The sequence below is a fragment of the Eublepharis macularius genome, chromosome 3, assembly GCF_028583425.1.
Source record: "Eublepharis macularius isolate TG4126 chromosome 3, MPM_Emac_v1.0, whole genome shotgun sequence".
Taxonomy (NCBI): domain Eukaryota; kingdom Metazoa; phylum Chordata; class Lepidosauria; order Squamata; family Eublepharidae; genus Eublepharis; species Eublepharis macularius.
Window position 1 is genome coordinate 21,853,694 of NC_072792.1, and position 22,869 is coordinate 21,876,562.

At 41.8% G+C, this 22,869-nt stretch overlaps 1 protein-coding gene across 3 annotated transcripts in view; it reads left to right on the top strand.

Annotated features, from left to right (window-relative positions):
- Window positions 1-22,869, top strand: part of PIBF1 (progesterone immunomodulatory binding factor 1) — a 136,586-nt gene that overhangs the window by 100,558 nt on the left and 13,159 nt on the right. For all 3 annotated transcript variants that reach the window (XM_054974064.1, XM_054974065.1, XM_054974066.1), the window contains 3 exons: window positions 5,168-5,270; window positions 9,707-9,837; window positions 13,919-14,003. In XM_054974064.1, coding sequence (XP_054830039.1) covers window positions 5,168-5,270; window positions 9,707-9,837; window positions 13,919-14,003 — 319 coding nt within the window. The remainder of the gene's footprint in view (window positions 1-5,167; window positions 5,271-9,706; window positions 9,838-13,918; window positions 14,004-22,869) is intronic.

Consider the following 22,869-nt stretch of genomic DNA (forward strand, 5'->3'; position numbering starts at 1 on the left):
CAAACCCCTCGTTCCCAGCCTCCCCCCATAGTTCTGTATGCTGAGAACTTGGACGTGGGAAGGCCCGGGCTGCCAAGGTCTTTGGCTGAAGAGACAGATAAGAAGTATTCTCTCACATGGAAAACGCAGTCAAAACAACATCTGGACCTGGAGGGAGAAAAAGCTTAAGAACTGCAACTTAAACATGGCGTAACTCTGGTTAAGAACATGAGCCTTAAAAGAGACCTAAAAAGGAACAAGGAGATGACACAACTTGAAGGACTAAGGACCCGACAAGGAACCGGTTATTTTAAACACTTGTTTCCAGACTGCATCACACTGTTGCTTTGAAAGTGCATGGGGAGGAGGTCTGATGACCCCTGATGCAGTCTGGAAACAAGTGTTTAAAATAACCGGTTCCTTGTTGGGTCCTTAGTCCTTCAAGTTGTGTCATCTCCTTGTTCCATCTGTCAAGAAATATGAAAACTACAACATAAATATCTACAATCAAACAGCAACTATTTGCACATTTCAGCGTGGACTTGATTGGCAGTCCCCTATTGAACTTTCAGCACTTTGTGGGAGCCAATCCTACTCCCATTATTGGTCGGACTTTGTGTCTTATAGTCACTTTGTAAATTGGTGTGAATTAAGTATAAAATTGTAAAAATATTTATTGTTTTATATGCACTGCGCCACTTTAAGAATATTTCACATAATATAATTTTGATGAGAGTCTTTAATGGTATATGTTGTTTGTTCCCTTAGACGTGGTTATCCACCCGGGTTCTTGCAGTTTACTTCTAAGGGTGCTTCTCCTTTCCTTACAGGAATTACAAGCAAAGCAGGTGGCAGTGCCCATCCCCTGCCTTCACCCCGCTGGGATCAGGAGCGGAGCAGGTGGCAATGTCCAACCCCCACCTTCATCCAGCTGGGATGAGGAGCAAAGCAGGTGGCACAGCCCATCCCCTGCCTTCACCCAACTGGGATTAGGAGTAGAGCAGATGACAATGCCCGTCTGCCCTTCACCCTGCTGGGATCAGGAGGAGAGCATGTGGCAATGTCCGCTCCCACCTTCACCCAGCCAAGATCAGGAGCGGAACAGGTGGCAACGCCCGCCCACCCTTTACCCAGCTGAGATCAGGCGTGGAGCAGGGGGCAATACCCGCCCTCCGCCTTCACCCAGCTGGGATTAGGAGTGGAGTAGGTGGCAATGCCCACTTCTGCCATCACCCACCTGGGATCAGGAGCAGAGCAGGTGGAAATGCCTAGCCCCTCTTCACCCAGCTCAGATCAAGAGCAAAGCCAGTGGCAGTTCCCGCTCCCCCCTTCACCCACTTGAGATCAAGAACATAGGTGGCAATGCCCATCTCCTTCATCTGGCCAGGATCAGGAGCAGAACATGAGACAATTTTGTTCCGTACTGAGCCACATTTGACTCTAAGGCCAGAGGCTGCTGACTCCTGGCCCAACACATTTATGTTGGCACTTCTATATTTGCCACATGTTCTGTGTTCCAGTGGGAGGGCCCCACAGCACCTGATGCCTCTAGTGTAAGCATGACCCCTTACTGGAGGAAATTATCAAAGATTTTCAACTTTGGGTGCTAGATATGCGCCTAGGCATTCTTGTCAGAGATTGTCTCTATGATTCAGTCTGCTACTTTATGGTCTTTTGGAGTTGGCCACCTGTCAGTCCTTGGCAAGTTCTCCACAGCAATCACACAGGTGAATTGGTTGAAGTAACTTTTATTAGAGATCTATCAGGTTCAAGGTGCTCAGACAGTGGAATTGGCAGAAGTGACATATTGAGAGAAAGCATAGTTAGTTATAGATTAAGGTCCCAGCCCCAGGTTAGTAGCCCATTGGAATTCTGGCATGAACGCCAGAGACAAAAAGTATCATAGTTTAGACTACAACAAGCAACTATAGCAAATTGGAAATGAAATCATCTGTGTTCTCAGGGAAGATACATTTCAGACTGGCTGCATCTGGTCTCAAGGCCATTGGCCACAGAAGTGAAAGTGTTTAACTTCAAAGTAGAGATAACACACTGAACTTCTAAACAAAAGGCATTGAATGGTACTCAGAACTCTGTATAGTATCAGAGGACCAATAGGTTGCATGTAACATACACATGGCATGTACTGCAGGCAAGCAAACATGACACCACCCCATCATTGTGGAATCGTCTGCCAGATCATATTAGAAAATCCTACTCTGACTTTTAAAAAAAACTATGTAAAATAGAACATCTTAAGAAAACTTTTGAAGGCATGTAAACAATGTGTGTGTGTGTCAATTAATTTAACTAGGTAGTTGAGTAGATGGATGATCTTTTTTCATGTTGCAGCTTCCAAGGGTAGAAATGCCTATGAAGAGCAACTTCCTCACCTCCCCCCTCCCTCTGCAGCCCAAAATGCTTCCTGAAATGCTCCTGGGAGATAGCCTCCCCCCCCACCCCGGAACGGCATGAGGGGGGGTTAGAACTCTGCAGAATAGAGAAAAGGGGGGATATCACTCTTGCCTCTTCTGTCGGCAGAAATCCGATGAATCCAAGGCTGAGTGTGCGGTGCATTTCACTACCCATGAATGGCTTGTTTACATATTTATTTATTTATTCATGTTATTTATATTCCGCCTTTCTCACTGAGACTCAAGGCGGATTACATAGTGTGAGATTAGTACAATTAGTGGCAAGGACAAGGGCAGGCATTTCCATGCAGTGTCAAGAACATTTTCATAAACAATGTCATGGGGTAAAAGAATATAAGTTTACAAAGATATAGTATTAGCAAGGATCCATAGTATTTTTGCTTTTTTATATAGTATGCTGTCACCTGCTCTTAGCTTCTTCATAAGTCTACTTGGCTCTCTGCTGAGGCAAAAAGGCAGGATAAAGTTTTTATAATAAATTCTGTACCGCGAGGGCTGAATATTCAGGTAATGCTGGTCAGGACACCGGTCTTGTCCTGAGTGCAAATAATATACCAATACTGAGTGGCAGTCCCTGTGTGTCTCTCTGCATCATCTTCCTGGCATCCTGATTACCAAGTGAAATTAGCGGGACTTAAGCAACATGGTTTTCTTCATGTTGCGTCCCAAAGCTATTGTGCAGTATCATTGTTGCACAATAAGACACACCCAGTGTGTGTGGGGGAGGGGGATTCTTCTGTTATGCAATATTAGATCTCTTAGAGTACTAGTATTTAAACAAGATGATACTGGCATGCCCTTATTAGCACATGTTGAAAATATTCTCCAGCCTGCATCTAATTCTAAATATTTTCAGATACATAAATAAATCATGCAACTTTTATCACTTACCCCCAAACCCTTGCATGTTACGTACTAAACAAATACCATAGTATACAATATTTTGGGGTTTTTTTCTTTTATGAAATAAATTATTTCATATGTTTAGTTCAATGGTTTTATAATTTAGTACAACTTAGATAAGTGCAAGTGAGAGAGAAGCTTTCTGTAATGATTGCTTAAAGGTAATTTTGTGGTCCGTGGATGCTTTCTGATAATTATCTAAAATGCAACAGATGCTGGCAGTTGTTTCTGTAAACAAACTAATACATTTATGATATGATGGGGAGGGCACACTGAGTATTGTTATTCCAGCCCAGTTATTCCATCCCATATATCTGGGCTTCAGGCTTAGAACTACAGTACCGGAACTCATCCAGTTCAGCTCTCTACAATAAAGTACTCAAAACGTTTTGAAGCAGGTTAATACATGTCATCTTTCTTACAGCAGTCTTGCAAATGAGCACACCAAAATTATGAACCCACAAAACTTTTCACTAGCCTGCCTACTGTCGTACAGCTTAAAAGGAAAAGTAAGCACATTTTTACATTTCCTGGAGGTAATTCTTCAGTGCCACTTGTAGCTAAGCAAGTGGCTCGTTTGCCTGTGTGTTTTTATCAGTAAAGACCAGAAAGAACCGAATGTGTTGTATCAGAGGTGTCCAAGACACGAAACTGGTAAAATACCTCAGTTCTCTAAACAAAGTTCATTCGTTGGTTCGTTCATTGGTTCGTTCGTTAATTAGTGTCACAAACCCTCGTCTAATTCAGGCTTGGGCTGACCTTCCTCTACCCTGAGGTAAATCTTCTCCTCTCTAAGCCTATGAGGCTGTATACTGGGCTGGGAAGCCTTTACTGGCATGGTTGAGATTTAGCTCCAACTTTCTTTCTTGTCCCACCCTTCAGGAACATATAAGTGGTATGGTTACCCAGCCAAGTCCAAGTAGGGGAAAGATCAGGGGTTTGTGCTTCCCTTAAACAGAAACTGGCACACCAGGCTTGTGGAGTTTCAAAATGAAACAGAAGGTTTATTTACAAGGAAGTATAATAAGAAGGCATGTAGGCAGGTGTTTAACACTTAAGTAATTTAGAAGTTTTTTAACGGAATACTTCACTGGTGTGAGGCACAAAACACTTCATATGGTTCTCAAGTTGCTGGCTTGTATTAGAGATGTTGGTGTTATTAGCCTTAAAGATGTTAAAGTGAGTTCTTTCAGAGGTTGGCACTCCTTCATAAGATAAGTTCTTCAAGTTTGACACACATACAGCACGACTTCCCCACCTCTGCAGACCCCAGGGCACTCCACTGAGCCAAATCCTTTCTAGATACAGGGTAGGAGTTATAGTTATGCCCCAGCTATAACCCTGTTCCTTTGCCGAAGGGGAGTCTCCTTTCTACCCACTTCCTTGGCCCACTATAATTCCCAGATCTTGTGTCTACGTAGAAGTTAGTGCTGTCTTTCCCACTTTAGTCCAGTGACTAAAAGTGCTTCATGAATGTATTGATACCTCTTTTAAGGGTACACCTTCCCTTCCTTCCTCACACAGAGGACTCTCTGGCTGACCCCCTCTGGTCAGAAGCCAGGCTCCAAGTCCCCTCATTCGTCAGTTTACTCTAACTGTCAACCCCTCAACATTCCATCACCAACTCCCATTTCAGGCTAGCCACAGAGTGGGGGGAGAGACATATCAATCATTCTCCCCTCTTGGCAATCCCAGCATTTGAAGCGGAGCCCTTCATAGTTACATTATAGTCTTTCTCACTAGAACTCAAGGCGGATTACACAGATTACGTCAGTAGGATAAGCTGTCTGTGTTATATTTGGGGAAGTATTCTGTTTGAGATAATTTTTCTTTCTTTTTCATTGGCACAGTGTTCATTTGGCAAGAAGGCTGCTGCAGCTTGAGAAGCAGAACTCGTTGCTCACAAAAGATCTGGAGCATCAGAAGGAACAAGTTGCCCAGATTTCAGAAGAGGTAGAACTGCTCCCTGCAGAAAAAGAATAAAAATACATAATGAAGCCCGTATCATGAATTGGCTACCTCTCATAATTTTAGGCAGTATTTTCATATATTCCTTACGATTTGACAATAGAGGAAAATGCATTTATGAGAACTCCTTTCAAAGCAATTGGTGTTGTATTAAAGCTAAGATCAAAAGACAGATTACTTTGCAGACTAAACACAAATGCAGACAGGAGAGATAAGTCTCTGTTTTCTGAACAGGCAAAGAACTAGCAAAACTGGTTCACTGTTCCTGAGGTATTTTGTGTTTTCATGTAATACCTCTCCTTTTTATACATTTGTTTTTAGATTCATCATCTGCTAGGACGCATTTACCTGAAAACTCTCCAGTTTCCCTAGGCTGCTCAATCCTCCTGAATTGTTAAGCATGCAAAGCTCAGTAATTTCTTACATCACTGTTTTAAAAACAAACAAACACAGAATTCTTCTACTTTAAAAAAAAGTTTTATTGAATGCTTATGGAGTGTGGTTTTACTGATACTGGGAAAATGATCAATAACAATATAATATGCATATAAATTATAATATAATGATAAATAACAGTACAACGCCAGTAGAAGAGATGGGTGGAAGAAGATTTTTCCCACGTCTCCCTTCCCTTACCAGCCATCTGTGAACCTCTAAAAGATCGTGTTACGTGTTGGGTGACCTGCTGCATAGTGCAAGCTTGGGACACACTGCATGTTTCCAAGGCTAATAGGTGCTCCTGGGAGGGAGGTGGGAAAAATCTGCCTTTGGCTTCTTCAGGTATCCAGCCCAAGATGCTTGTAGAGGGCTTACTGCAGAGACTTCAGAAGTCGCTGTGCAATAATGGGTTCTCTATGCACAAATCCCTGTCAGTAATGGTAGAGAAGCTTTGTCCTGACCTTAACAGCATCCCCATAACACCAAGTTGCCGCATTCACCTATACAGGAGAAAATTGTACCTACTTATATCTTTTGGGGAGAAGATGAAGAGTTCCCTGCCCCAAGAGATGGCCATTAAGAATCGAGCTAGATTCTGCTTGCGTAGTTCCATCCTGGGTTCTGTTTCTCAGACTCACTAGAGCAGCGGTGCTTATTCCGTGTCTTGTGGAGACCCACTCTCACACTTATCATCAACCAAAAGAGCCACATCACTACTGTAGGTCCTGTGCAACACTCTGCCCAACACATACATACAATAATATAAGATACATCAATTCATATTAAATACATAGCTATAACCTTTTAAATTACCAGAGTACCTCTGAGCTTGTACGGTTGCCTCTCCTCATCACTTAAGCAGCTTAGCGAGCCTTTGAAGGGTTTCCCTCTCTGCCTTCTCGCTCTCTTTGTAGTATTGAATCAGAGAGCTCAGGTGAGAGAGTGAGGTGGCCAACGCACCTGAAGGAGAGCAACTGGCTGTGGAGAAAGCCCCTCTACCAGTAGCTGTTTCAAAGTGTGAACCACCTGCCCAACTGTAAGGTCAGTGGCCTTGCTCACATACTTGGAATATTCAGCCCTTTTGGTCTGCAGTAAAACAGCAGAATTTGAGTCCTGGGGCACCTTAGAAACCAACAAGATTTTCAGGGTATAAGTTTTCGAAAGTCAAAACTCACTTATTCAGAATTGGCTTTACCGTGACTTTTCCCATAATTTCACATCAAAGCAAGTTTGAGACAGATGGAAGAAAAACTGGGGAAACCCCTGGAGGTGCTCAAAAATGGGAGTGGGGAGAAACCCAAGTCCCAACAGCATCAAACCCAAAGCAGACAACCCATGTATGAAGACAGCACTTGCCCAGACTTCTGTTGTGTCAGTTTTGTTTTTTCAGGCTTTTAATCTTGCTATGATGGACCCCCTTCCTATACTCTCCCTTCACTGTGAGGCAGATTTTCCTTAGTTTACCCGCTTTTGCTGAGCAGCCACAAGGAGCTTGTAAATCTTTGAGGCCTGAAAGTCTGTTTATCCCACCGTGACAGATAAAATTTTGGCTTTTTAGCCCAGCCCAGGAACTTGATGGGGAGAAGCAGGAGCCCTCTTCCTTTTCATTGGAAATGGCACTGGAGACTGTTTAACATTCATAATGAAATAACAACTTTACTTAACAGGCAGGGATTGAGTAAGTGTAGTCCGGGAATGAAAGTGCTGGGGTAAAAAATTGTTGATAGTACAGAATAAACTTTGAGTAACAGGCAAAATAGTTTCCTTAAAGCTTAGTTTCTTATATTCTTGATTCTTAGCAGTGAGAGGTGTTTTCCTTAATACTTTAGTTACAGCGACAGTGTTTCTTCACAGAGTTTCCTGTGACAACTCAGGTTTCCTGCAGTTAGTTTAAAACTCTTTTCCCTTCACAACAGACCCGGGGTCCTCAGAGCTAAACCGCTTTTAGAAACTGGGCAGGAATTCATCTTCTCCCTTTTTTTTTTTCTTGAAAGGGAATTTAACCCGCTACCCAATCATTCTTGCCAAAACACACTCCCACTTCTATGGTGTCTGTGTCAAGCAGGCTTCAGCTTCTGCTGACACTTAAAACTAAGAATTATTAAATAGAATTCTTCTTCCGGACAGTGATGTTACAGTTAAGGCAAAAGTTTCCGTTCTCCTCACTCCAGAGGGAAACCTGTCTGACCCTCCCCATCAGACTCACTCACAAACTCACTCGCAGAACAATCCTGTCTGAAACCGCCCTTCAGCCGGGTTCTAACTGACCAATCAGAGAGGATGGGGCAGCCTGTGACTCAAACTCCATTCCAAGCAAGAATGAACTCTTTCCCTCCCAGGTCTCTGATTGCTGTACTTAGAAAACCTGCTTTCAAGTGCAGTCTGTCGCACCTGCCTGCTACTGTAAACCCCTCCTTTATCAATCCAGTTATGGATTTTGAGCATATACCTTAGTGTTATTCTGTGTTGCCAGATACCAACATGGAATTTTGACACGAACTTTTGGCTGCCTTTGTCTACATATTCTGAAACAGTGATGCTTAGAAAAGTGTTAATTGTGTAAAAAGGAAAGAAGATGATGTCAGTATATAACAGAGTACAGTATTTGTATTGGGTCATTGACACCTATATGCAATTCATGTCAGCACCCTAATCCATAATCGAATAAATCCAAATAACAGGGATTTGAATCAGTTTAACTGATTTCTGAATTAGAGTGAAGGAAGAATTTATTAATGTAAAGTATTAGTCTCTGGAGAGGCAGCATATACATTTTCTGAATCAATGCAAACAACAAACTAGGACAAAGTATACTATAAACAGTGCAGACAGTAGATCACAAGTTATAGCCAGCGCAGCATGATACCTACAAAGTAATCATTATCACCATAGACTATAAACCTGTTCTATGATAAAGGTGGTAAAATCTACACACCGCAAATTAAGTGAGTAACATTTATTTATTTAATTCTCACTGAGATTCAAAGCAGGTTACAAAATATAGAAAATAATTCAATCAGACAGCACAAAACATCCAATAACAATCAATTAAAACTAGCATTACAAAAACTGGGAAACAAAGCAAAAAGAAAACTAAGGCATGGTGTACCGCAAACAATGCCAAGAGTGGATTGCAAAGGTACAAGGTAGTGCAGTAAAAGATGGATGATAGATGCAATAAACATCGCAATAGATAATTTTTTTCCTTTATAAAAGTGCCTTACTGAACTATTCCATTATATTGCAATTCTGATCTCTTTATAAAAATTCCCTCCTGAACACTGCAGCATTCTTAAAGTATTTTACTCCTTCCAAAATATTTCACAGAGCTTTTTCCAAATTTGGGGCGGGGGGGGGGGGGGTGTGTGTTAAAAAAAGATACAGATGTATTTCTGATTTTTTTAATGTGCCTTAACTCTTAAAACACTTTCTCTTTTTTGCCATTAGCAAGGAAACTAAAGGTATTATGTGATACAAACAAAATAGCAAAATTGTCAAGAACACAATTAAACAGAATGAGCATAGGCAGTGTTTTCTGCCTCTGAATGCAACGTTTGAGTGCCTTCTGGTTGCAATTGCTTACCATTTTTGACAGTTTTAATAAACTGCATGGGTTTGAAATGTTCTAATAAATGAAACTTTGAAAGGACAAAAAATAGTATCCATTGCACTGATTGTTCTCTAAATAACTAGCTGTTCTTCGACATTTTTAAGAAGCATATGCATAGGTATATGTATAAGCTGCCAAAGACTTAACTGGCATGTTCTAAGAGAGACAGCCCAACAGAAAACACATGGGTCTTTATAAGAATAAAAAGCATCTTGGTTAAATGTTTGAGGTGAGAAGAGTCTTTTGGTTCACTCTGAGCTACTTGTGACGTAAAAGTTAAGATTAATCACAGGTTTATTTTTCTTTGAAGTATAAATAACATGAAGTCCTTTTTGCTAACTTGTAATGAATTGGATTTCCTTTTTTCCTCAAGCTGGGCAGAGCAAATTCCTTGTTGAATCAGGTCCAGCAACCTTATAGATACCTGATTGAATCTGTACAACAGAGAGATTCTCAGATACTTTTGCATAAAGAACATATTGCGCAACTCGAGAAGGATGTTGGGTAAGCATAACAAATTTTTGTGTAGATAGCTGTCCTTAGATTCTGCTTTTTTTTTTTCATCTACAGCCTTCAGTTTTAGTGGCAGGATGTCTTATTTCTTGTGAGCATACTTTGTCTTCAGCAAAAGTTTTGATCTAACTGTTGGCGTAATCACACCTATTGTACCTGAGCTGTTTGCACACCATTAATTTGCTCATAGCTTTTCCACTTGAGCAAGCCATTTGCTAGGATCTTGGCAGCCCAGGTTTGGATCTCCACTCTGCCATAGAAGCTTACTGGATGACCTTGGGCCAGGTGCACACTCCTAGCCTAACCTATCTCACAGGGTTGTTACGAAGATAAAATGGAGGAGAGGAAAATGATATAAGCCCCTTTGGGTCCCAAACTGAGCAGAAAGGTTAAGTATAAATGAAGTAAATAAATACATTTTACAAGACTCTGCAATCCTTCATTAAATAACCACTGAAGAACAGCTCTCAATACAGACATTTAAAAACTGTATTTTTAAACTCTGCTATTTTCTGTGCCTTTACGGGAGCCAAGAGGTGTTAATTACTCCTCCTCCTCCTCTCTTGTTGAAACACCAGCAGTCCAAGTGAAGATGTGAACTCATTGGGTCTGTGGCCCAATTTATTGTATTTCTGTATCCAATCTGTAATTTATTTGTGGAACTCACTGCCTTGGCCAACAATGTACATGGCTTTAAAAGGAGATCAGACAAATTCAAGGAGGATGGGCCCATCAATGGCTATTTCCCATGATGGCCGAATGGAACTTCCATGTTTATAGTATTTCCCTGAATTACCAATAGCTTTGGCCTCTGTGCCCCTTCTATCGGGCAATTATGCTTATTAATTGATTTGCTAATCTTCCACTTACAGCAGTGTTGCTGGATGCTTCAGTTACCTCCCCCTCCCTGCCCCATTTGCCCTGGCAGTCACTCAAGCAACAGTGGGAAGTGTTGGGAGCATGTTTGGCAGTGCTTTCTCCTGTGCAGAGGTTGTGGACAGATGGGTGAGAATGGTAGAGACTCTCAAGCTACTTTGCTGTTGGGAGAAGAGCTTCTCCCTTCCCCTGTAGACCAGAAACAAGCAGTTATATTGTGATGATTTGTTACCAAACTGAACCACAGGTGATTGTACATTCAGAAGAATGGCCATTGTCTAATCCATTGTTTTAAAACTTTTGATATTTAAGATGCATTTTTTGTGAAGTGAAATTGGTTGGACATGTTACTCGAGTGTGTGTTTGAGTGTGTGTGTGTGTGTGTGTGTGTGTGTGACAGAGAGAAACACACACACATACACACATGAATAACATATCCACAGAAGAGTTTTTGCTATGTTTAAGTCACTGTGATGGGTAGAGATGGGCACGAAACAAAATATGAATCAAAGTTCGGCATGAACCGGGCTGGTTGGTGAACCAGCAGCTCATCAGAGCCCATTTCTGACGAAGCGCCACAAACTTTAGGCTGGTTCATTTGGTTCGGTTTTTTTGGTTCCTCACTGCAGACAGCCTGGTGCTTTTCAATCAGTTTCCTAGGCAACAGGGGATGGACTTCCTGCAGACCTTCTGCTGACCAGGAAGCGACTATTTGCTTACCGGGATGTGATGTTTTCACGAATGAAACAAACCAGTTTGCGAACCAGGGCAAGTTCGTGAAAGTTCGTGGTTCATGAAATGCGACGAACCACGAACCGCAGTTTGTTTGTTTTTCCAGTTCATGCCCATCTCTAGTAGAGAAGAAAAGTAAAATTTCTGAGGACCCAGAAATTTGAGGAGAAATTTAAATATTTGTAATACTTTAACAACATAAAAGCATCATTTATAACTTAGTGGTGGAAAGTGCCATCAAGTCACAACCAGCTTATGGTAATCCTGTAGGATTTTCAAAGCAAAAGATGCTCAGAGGTGGTTGGTCATTGCCTACATCTGCGGACTTCCTTGGTGGTCTCCCATTCAAATACCAGTATCAGTAAATTTTATTACAGTCAACAACCAGGTTCAAGTTTATGAAACAAAACATTATCTTTTATACAATATACAAGTTAAGAGAAACTTCAGTTAAAAATATACAAATATCAGGGTACCTATTTAAAATTAATTATAGAATTAAAATAGAGTATAAAAAAATATAAAATGCCGTCCTTAAATACTAATCAGGGCTGACCCTAGCCTGGGCCATACAAGTCATGGTATTTATGACTTAGTATATAAAATTATATTAGTTCTCATAGTTAAGAAATTTATAATTAGAAATGACTTAATGTTCTAAAAGCAAAATTGCAAATAGCCAATACTAAAGCAAGAGAGAACGGCAAATTGCTGCACCTTATGCTAGCTTAACACATTTTTACTAATTCAAAAAGAATAAAAAAATTTTACTGCTCCCCAAAATGTTCCAGTTTGTGAACAAAATTTTTACTGCACCCCAAAATATATTAATTTCTCTACCCCCCAAAATTGAAAGAAGTCCTCAGACTTTCCATGCTATGTACATTTTGGATGAGTAAACTATCTTTTACAACATCTCTCATTTCAAAGAAAAAAATAATTGGAAGGGGCTTTTGGGGGTGATCCCCAAACTTTGTAATTTTTCCATTGGATGCCATGACACCCGCCAGTGCTTCTCTTGGCACCCTCTGCACTTTGCAGGAAGTGGGCAGGACCATTGTAAGGCAGGGCTTGTTACTGGCTGCTCTCATTTGATTGAAAGGGTTTTCCAGTAGACCATCCGAACGACTGGTAGCACCTGGGCTTTCTTTAATCAGTGTGTGGTTTCATTCCACCTTTCTTCCCAAGAAGTGTGAGGGAGGTACTCTGTTTGGCTTTATCTTCGGCGGCCGCCATTTTGGGATGTTGCTCATCATAATTCCACAGGCTGAAAAAGGTTGGAGACCTAGCTTATGCCCAGTCCATTTTTGTGCATGTCTTAAATGGCATTTTAAAAGCTGGTTTCCAGTAGGAAAGTTGCTTGTTTGGAACCAGCTCCCTGGAGGCTAATCTGGAGAGCCTGGGTTTGATTCCCCACTCCTCCGCTTGAAGCCAGCAGGGTGACCTTGGGTCAGTCACAGCTTCTCAGCTCTCTCAGCCCCACCCACCTCACAGGGTGAGGATAATAATAACCCACTTTGTAAACCACTCTGAGTGGGCACTAAGTTGTCCTGGAGGGTGGTATATAAATCAAATGATGTTGTTGTAGTTGTAGTTGTTTAACTTGCCTGGGTTAATATCCATAGTCTCTGAAAGCTTGCCATCTTGTCCATACAACTTCAGTCCCGTGGTCCATCTTGCCTAGACACAGGCTCAGGAAGGATCCGTTCCTTAGCTTAATGACAACAGCAGAAATGTGAACAAAGTCGCTTTGAGGAAGTTGATGATCAAGACAAGCTTAAGAAATTCTTCTCTTCACTTAGTTTCCCCAAACCGTGCCTGTCCATTTTTCTCCTTGCAATTATAGCCTGCTTAAACACAATCATTCCAACATTTTCTCTGTGTCTTCTACAACTTTTTTTTTATCAACCATAATTCTTGTCTGGATCCTTTCCAATTTTTCAACAGCCTTCTTGAAAACTGATGGCCAGAACTGAACACTATGCTTTGAACAAAGCTATAAATCAAGTCAATATTTAATTTACTGTGTGCTTCTATTTTTTTTTTTTAAGTAATGTTAAAAAAATTAACTCGGCTGACTCAGTGCTCTCATTTGATAGTACAAGTACATTTAACATTTATGATGGATTCATCCCATTAAACTCATTGGTACCTATAGGAGGCTTATATAGTAGTTTAACGTTGAAATCCAAACCAGAGTTCCCCCAGTCTAAGCCCATTGAGCTCTGCTTAGGATTTCACTGTAAATGGTCTATAGATCACAGTCTAAAGAAAGCATCTGCAATCTTCTTAATCAAGGGGCAACGTTTTTACTAGGAAAGAGTCTTTACGCTGTTGCTTCAGCATATGTTCATGATTGCCAACATTTTGCTTTAAAAATTCATGTTGCAACCAGAATACAAGATTAGAAGAGATAATCCTTTGCTATTACTTTATTTCCTAATACCATCCCTTTTTCTACCAGCCTTTTAAATAAAGAAAAGACAGCTTTGCTGCGTGTCAAGAATCAAATGGCAACAGATTTAGAAAGACTTCTAAATCACCGTGAGGTAATCTTTTTTTTTTTAACCCAGCCATCACCATGTATGTTTTTTTCCCTTCAATGTATGTCATGGAGAAGTATTTTTGTTATTGTCTCTGCTAGCTTTATAAATGTATTTTAAATAAATGCCTAGCAAAGTGCCAGCAGGGAGCAGGAGGCTAATGTTGGAGGGAAGAGCCCTGGCCCCTGCCCCCAGCTGCTACATAACCCCAGTTCTGTCTCCTTCTTCCCCTCCATTCACTCGCAGAGTTGTGTGGTATGTGTGGCTCTGCTCCTCAGATATAGCTGAGTGGTGGTAGCTTCTGAGCAGCATTACCTCAGCCACGCCTCCACACTTCATTCCCACCAACTTTGTTGGTCTGTCACAACACCCACCATGCCAAGACTGTGCCCTGATGGGCCCCTAGTAGGATGTGTTTTGTTCTCCTTGGTACTTTTAATAATAATAATAATATAATAATAACATTTGATTTATATACTGCCCTTCAGAACAACTTAACACCCACTCAGAGCGGTTTACAAAGTATGTTATTATTATCCCCACAACAACACTCACCCTGTGAGGTGGGTGGGGCTGAGAGAGCTCTAAAAGAGTTGTGACTGACCCAGGGTCACCCAGCTGGCTTCAAGCAGAGGAGTGGGGAATCAAACCCGGTTCTCCAGATTAGTGTCCCGTCACTCTTAACTACTACAACAAAATGAAGAGGGAGAAGTCTCTTCCCCCCATCCTAGTCTCCCCAAATGTTCTGAGGTTATTGAAGAAAGAGGATGCTCTCGGAGCAAAGTAAGTGTGGTGATCCTTGAAACTTTCCCTGTCTTGCGTGGGAAGGGAAACCCTCATCTAAGATTGCACAGGGGAAGAAGAGAGGCATTGGCCTCTGAAGCATTATCTTCCTCCTCAAAATACAGTCTTGAACATGCTCAGGTGAAACAGAATATTAAGAAGTGACTTTTTGTTTGATCCATTAGTGTTTAGTGCCATTCTATTATTATTCCCTTCTTTGCAAACAATCTATGCGGTGAATTCCCCCTCCCCCTTGATTTAGCTTCCCAGTTATGTCCTTAGTTTAACTCTTGCCGTAGTGCTTCCAAACCCTAAAATGAAAAGTTCTGTTAAATTACAAAGTACTGTTCTTGTCGAGAACCGTTTCTATATTAATTTTCATAAATGCCACCATCTGTCTCCTAACACTTACGTTGAATGCCATTGTCTTAGATGTGTAACTTCCCTTAATGGTGAATTGTTAAGTTGTGACACATATGCTATTAAAAAGTGTGCTAGTAGTTACACCAGGTGTATTATACCTTTTATTGTGTCCTTAATTCATGGTGTCGCACAGTGTTAACACAGGACTCATTCATTCCACTTTCTGTGAAAGAAATGTTTCTCAAGAAGGAACTTTTATAGGCATGCAAAGACAAAGGTGACCAGCTTTACATTAATAATGATACAATATAAGCTGTTGAAATAAGATTTCTTGAATGCTTTCCCTCACAGGTAAGCACATCCTGTATTTCAAAGAAATTCTGCAATGGTATTCTAAATATCGTTTTCAAAATGACAGCTCTTCTAAAAATGTTCCTTTTATTTGATGACCTTTCTGAACACTTTTTTTTCTCACAAAATTGTGCATAAAATCTCTTGTAGAGGAAGCGGGTGCCTCTTTGTGTCAGGAAATGAGTCAAGTATTGGGAAGTCATGATGTTATTGGATATCAATTGTTGTAGGCAGGAGAACACTGTCAAAAATAACTTCCCTCAGTATCCACAAGATGCTTTCTAATCTTGCTTTTGTGCGAACACTTCTGGATGATCTGACATCCTTTCTGGGTGGCAAAGTAACCTGGATTTTATTACTGCGCCTAAAAATATGGGTCATTTACCTCCAAAGCATGTAAAAACTCTCCAGCCTGTATCAGTTCATAGTCTATATCTTACCTTCGTTGTCGGGGGTTGGTTGATTGCTCTCCCATGGTTTTCTTTTTAATTTGAGGAGTTCTCTAGAAGGGCATTGAGCTCAAACCCTGATTTATATAATATAATAATAACAGGAGGTGCCTCTTTGTCCATCTGTGGCACGTGTAACTCATAAGAAAAAAAAGCAAGGAGCCTCAAAATTGGCCACCAGCTTCAGTATGATTGTAGTAGTTGCAGTGCCAAACAGGGAGGGAATTGGAACCTCTTGGCCCACGTTATCTCAGGGACCCCACCCCCTAGCTATTTGCAATGGAAGCTAAGGTTCTTAGGGAAGAGGATGTGGCTCAGTCGTAGAACACCTGCTTGGCATGCAGAAGGTCCCAGGTTCAATCCCCAGCATCTCCACTTTGAAACAATCAGGTAGTAGGAAATGTGAAAGACCTTGTCATAGAGAGCCACTGCCAGTCAGAGTAGACAGTACTGACCTTGACGGACCAGGGATCTGGTTCAGTATTAAGACCGCTGCAGGTGTTCTTTATTTTTGACAGTCATAACTCATCCGAGAATGAAGCCAGGAGGCTCAAATTGCAGCGCCAAAAATGAAGTGGATCTGAACATCCTGGCCCAGATTAGCTTCTGAGCATTCCTCTGGTGTTTGCAAGGGAAGCAAAGGTTTACTCATGGAAGCCAGGAAGGTTCAGACAGTACAGCCGGGTGGTGTTTGTGTGGAAGCTATCCCATCTTTTACAAAACGGGGGGTTTAACTACTTCCCTCACCTATCAGACCCTGTGTGATGTAGTGGTTAGAGTATCTGGCTAGATTCTGAGACCCAGGTTCGAACCTCTCATCTGCCACAGATGGTTGCTGGGTCACCTTGGCCCAGTCATACCATCTCACTCTAACGTACTTCAATGGGTTGATGCAAGGATAAACGATGCAAACCACTTTGGGTCCCACTTGGGGAGATTTGTGGGGTATGTCATTTTTTATAAGTCTAATTTTGGCTCCAGTTTGCTAAAAAGGATGATCGCTCTTGCTGTTCCTTCATCCAGTATTGCTGCACTTCTTTTGGCGGGAGGCAGAACTGCTCATTCAGTATTCAAACTACCATTAAATTTTGCAAGTGCAGTGAGCTACCAGGTTTGTGAGCTGACACACCTCTAGTATAAAATATGGGTAGGGATTAAAACACGTCTAAGTACTGGGCATATAAAATGATCCTATTATGGATAAAGACACCTATGCAGTGTTTTAATTTATATCTCCAGGAGATGGAAAGAAAAACTGTATAAGAAAGTGTGAGGCTGCTGTGTGTGTTACGGGTAACTAAAGATCCCAAATACCATCTTTGTACATTTGAATGCTTATGCCACAGTCATCCAGACTGCAGTGTAATATGACAACATTAAATTAGAATCATTATCAATACTCCTTTTTTAAAAAAGAGAGAGAAACTTGGTTTGGTTCTATTTTACCCCAAGACTCCTTCATTTTTATGGTTTTGTTTAGATTTTATTGACAAATCCCATAGTGGGAAAAAATTCAACAGGATCTAGAAAGAGGAGGGCGGACAGGCGGGCATTCCCTCCTCCTCTGTCACTAATCCCAGCCAGATGAAGGCAGGGGTGCAGGCACAGCCACCTCCTCTGCGTCTGATCCCGGTCAAGTGAAGGGGGGGCAGGCATTGTTATCTGCTCTGCGCCTGGTCTCAGCTGGGTGAAGGGGCAGGCATTGCCGCCTGCTCCGTGCCTGATTCTGGCTGGGTGAAGAAGGGGTGGGCATTGCCTCCTGCTCTGCGCCTGATTCTGCCTGGGTGAAGTGGGGGGACATTGCCACCTGCTCCGTGCCTGATTCCAGCAGATTGAATGGAGGGGCATTGCCGCCTGCTCCACTCCTGATTCGGTGCTCAGAACTGGTTGGGGGTGTGAGGAGAGATGGCAACAGATACCCATAGATACTAGCCCTGGAAGAAGAAGATCCGAAACGGGAATTGAAAATGGAAGCTAAAGCCCGTCAGCTAGTTATGTCTTTCTGATACCATCTATAGACATATGGACTGTTTTTTTCCTCCAATTGCACTCTCCACCTCCTGTTGAGCCTATCACTGTATGTGTTTGAATTGTTGTAATTACCCTTGGCGACAGACCTCCTTATTGTATTTATTGTATTTATGGAATTTCTGTAAACTGCTTACACACTATTGCACTTTTGCACTTTTGTATAAATTATTATATATTCATTTTTCATTGTTTGTGTTGTTCTCCGGTTCCTGCTCCTGATGCCAGCTGGGTGAAGGTGGGTGGGTGGGCATTGCTGCCTGCTCCATGCCTGATTGCAGTTGGGTGAAGAAGGGGTGGGCATTGCCACCTGCTCTGCTCCTGATCCCAGCTAGGTGAAGGCAGGGGGCAGGCATTGCTACCTGCTCCACGCCTTATACCAGCCTGGGCTTCCCAACGTGGCACGCTCTCTGGAGGTCTGGCTGCCTCATCTGGCCGTCCCTCCACAGCAGTGCCCTCTGGAAGCACACCAGGGTAGGAAGTGAGTTGTCTGGAACACGCTTAGCCTTTTATATAGTAGGATGTGCGGAGGCTTGACTGAAGAGCTCAGTCATTAATTAATTACCTCTCCATCGATAGTAAAACAGGGAAACCTTCATCTGAAAAAAGTGAGAATTATTGTTGTAGAATAGCTTATCTCTTTTCTATATCTTCCTTCCCAATATCAAAAACAACATTGTTAAATTACTGCATCCTGGAAAAGGAAAGCTTGAGCATCTTAAAATATGCCTAATTCATACATGAACTCATGCTGTTCCTCTTTGTGTTATTTAACACGTCAGTTGTCTGTATGGAAAAAAAATCAGCTTGCTTCTAAAGCTTGATACTTGATTTTTTTTCTCAGTTTAGTTTAGTTCAGGGGTGGCCAAACTTGCTCAATATAAGAGCCACATAGAATAATCATCAGATGTTTGAGAGCCGCAAGACATGATGCATTGAATTGACTTCAAATAAAGAGGCGGGTTTGGGGGAGTGGAGCTTGAGAAGAGCCATTACCTGACCTTTGGCTTGGAAGTGACATCACAAAAGTGATGTCACATCCTTGCTAGGCTTCACCTCTGAAATCCCCAGTTATTTTCTGAGTCAGATCTGGCAACCCCAACAATTTTATTGAAAATATGAAAGACATGGAAAGAAAGAAGGGAAGGGAGGGAGGGAAGGAAATAAAATAAAATAAAATGTACAGCCATGGCGATACTCAGAGACCCCTGGGAGCCCCACAATATGTCTAGAAGAGCCACATGTGCCTCCCAAGCTGCAGTTTGGGCACCCCCGGTTTAGTTTCTTGGATTTGTATCCTGCCATCCCCACACGCAGGCTCAGGGCAGCTCACCACAACAGTTGAATACAAAATTTAAATACTCTTGAAACAACAATAAGACACATAAAACCAATCAATAAATAGGTGTCAAATTAGTGTGTCGGTGTCACATGTTGTGAGCAAGTTCAGAGAGATTTAATAAGAATAAGGGAAGCTGCAAGGAAGTTTTGAAAGAGTCATGAAAGAGGAGGTCACGGAAGATGCAGAGAGTAGGCAGGTTTGGGTAAGGCCAGTATGCAGAAGCACTGGGAAACCTGCCGGATGTATTTCCCAGGAGAAATCCAAATCAAGAGAAACAGAGCAGAGTCGGAGAAACCCATCCTGGGCAGACCAGAATACGTAGGGCAGAACCAGAGATCTCCGTCCAAAAAGACATGCCTTCCGAGTCACCCTTCCTTCTCTCCTCTTTCCCCTTGTACACTGAGGATTCATAGCTAAACAGCGGATAAATCCATTTGCCCAAATATGCTCGGCCAGATTAATTATGTTTTTATGTTGTCCTTCATTAACAATTTAGGAGCCAATTCAATTAAATAAAATCTTGCAGGCGAGATGCACGAGTGCATCCCAGACCTCACAAAATTGCTTTTTTCCTCCAAGGCATGTGTGGTCACTGATAAGTTTCCAGTCAGTCGTTTCCCCCTTTTTTTATTAAGGCCTTGAAAGAATACTTTGTATTTTACAAAAGTCCCAGGGAAAGTGAGATAATGCCTTTTTATTTGGACCAATTCATGTTCAGAGTGCAGCATGTGAACTTTCAAGTTACACAGAACTGCTCCTCGGTCTGTCTGTCTGTCTGTCTGTCTGTCCGTCCATCTCTCTCTCTCTCTCTCTCTCTCTCTCTCTCTCTCTCTCTCTCTCTCTCTCTCTCTCTCTCTCTCTCTCTCTATATATATATGGGGGGTGCAATTGCTTCTGTGGCTGATGCACAGTTCCATTTGTTTCCTTCCAGATTACAACCCTCCCCCCCTTCCCTTTTTTTTAAGCTTACACTACATTAGTTCAGTCTTTATTCGGTGCTCATTGCACTTTATATCGTCCTTATGCTAATCTCAGGTCCTTTGAGAGTGATGTGGGATAGAAACATTTAAATAAATTAAACAATCTGTCACTACCTGCTCCAAAGAGGGAGGTCTCCCCACCACCACCTTTGTCCTGTGTGCAGGGCAGTTTTTGAATGCTTCTGCTCCCCCTGCTACATCAGATTCTCCTAGGAGCTCTTTCTGCTGTAACCCTTGGGCCCACCAAGGGGAGAGGCTCTTGGCGACTAATGAAAAAGGGGATAGATCAAGATGGGTAGCCATTTGTAGTCTGTAGCAGTAGTAAAGAGCAAGCGTCTAGTAGCACCTATAAGACTGACAAAATTTGAAGTGGGGTATGAGCTTTCAAGAGTCACAGCAGATATCCGAAGAAGTGAGCGGTGACTCAGGAAAGCTCCTACCCCACCTCAAATTTTGTTAGTCTTATAGGTGCTACTAGACGCTTGTTCTTTTCTAATGAAAACGGGGCAGCAGCATCAAAAGCATTCGTGCGAAATGGATATAAACGATGCCTTCCTCCGCAGACCAGAGGCAACGAGTGGATGGCAGCAGTGGTGCTTTTACAGCCCAGATCCTTGCTGTGCAGAAGAAACATCCACAGATGACTTCCCCAGGGCGAAGGCAGAGCAAATGGCTGCCACAATTTCTGCATGGGGTTAACTGAACTTCACATTATGCCGCTAGTGAAACTTTTCTTTTTTAATGTGTGTGTGTTTTTTTTAATCTTTTTTTGACTAGCCTACCTGACGAGGAGTTCTCTGGAACCCTACGACTTGCATATTGCATTTTGTACACTCACATCATCATAAATGTCTCTTTCTTTGGTTTGTTGATTGCTACTGAGACTCAGTCTTACCAGCTGGACATCAATCAGCTCCTACTGTATCTATTTCCTTCTTAGAATTGTCTCAAATTGGAAAAGGCACGAAAGAATCAGTAAAGAAGAGAGGAGACCTGTAGCATCTGAAGTGCTGCTCTCCTAACTCTAGAACGTCGCGCTTATGATTTCTTTTTAGTCAGGGACAGAAAAGCCATCTGTATAAGGTGGTTATAAGAAAAAAGTTGGACACAGGTTCTTTTGACTAAATGTTTTCAGCTAAGTTCCTTCTTTTTTTTTTCTTTTTCTTAAATGAGACAATTTCAGAATTAAGCTTCTAGGGTTGCTTTTCCCTCATCACATATGTGCTATAACCTGCTTCAGTCTTCTTAAAAACAAAATTGCTGATGAACAATGCTTAGTTCTTTTATACCTTCAGCCACAAGGTAATTATCATTTTTCTTCTGCTACGTTACTGTTCTTGAGATCCTACTTTCTATTAAGGTTCTGCGTTGTTATTGTTTTTTTCAGTAGATTACAGGGACATTTCTGTATCACCAGTAAGCCCTGGAGCTATTTGCATCCAAAACTTGGAGAAGCAGGGCACAATTACACTGCTAAGTGATTGTTAAGAGTTTCCAGTTCCTACTGTGCTGTTTTATCAGCTTTTCTCCTTTTGGTTATCTCCTGAGTTCTTGTGTTAGCTGAACATAGATACAAAAAGGCTACTGAATTTAAAACACAAGGAAGCTTTTAACAAATGGATCCAGTCAGGCATTCATGGGGAGGTTTCCCCCAGTTTTGAAATGGCTTACTGCTGTCTCAGGCATACTTCCCTCTCTCCCAAGAATTGTATTTATGTTTATTGTGTCATGTCAAATAAATATGTGCTGAGTGTGATTCAGCTTTCAGGAAATACAGTTTGCATATGTTACAGAAATGAGCTAGGAAGGTTTATGGTAATGTACATCCATAGGCTATGGAACCCCTTGAGCTCTTCATTTCAAAGGGAAACTTTCCACAAAGCAGACGCAAATTTCATTTGTGTTTGGCATGCAAGATGGAACTGGCAAGCGTATTTTCAAGAAACGTACGTTGGAGAAGGCTGGATTTATTTATTTATCTATTTAAAGGCAGAAGCTTTAGCAAGAGATGGTTGGCAGGCAGATCATCCAGATATTTAAATAGTACTTAATTATTATATTCATTTGCCTCCTGCTCACTATGAATCTTTGCAGTTGCCATCCAGCTGTGTAAACCTTTTGATTTTTGTGCATATTATTATAGCTTGGCATCAGATGTAAAATATGAATGAAAACGCAGAAAGCAGTTTGAGGAGATGCTTAACCGGAATGGCAAAGAAACATACAAATGGCCTTATACTTTTCTAGAAGGGCTCATTGTTTTATATGTACTTGCATCCCAAACGCTTGCTTTTTAACTGAGAAATTAAAACAAAAGGGAACTTCTTCTTCTGTGCCAGTTACATCACTTCTTACATGTCAGGTGGGATCTAAAATAGAAGATCTTTCCTGTTATGCCAGTTGCATTTGGGGGGATTTCTTTTTTTAGCGTTCCCTTTGAGATAAGAGACGCAGCCCCTGAACCGTTGGTCTTCCAGTGCAGTCCCGCATGGGATTGCGCTCGCACAGGCCTGCCCGTCAGAAGGGTTTTCAAGCTAAGTCCACTAGGGGGCGCTCGCCTCCCCTTGCACATGAGC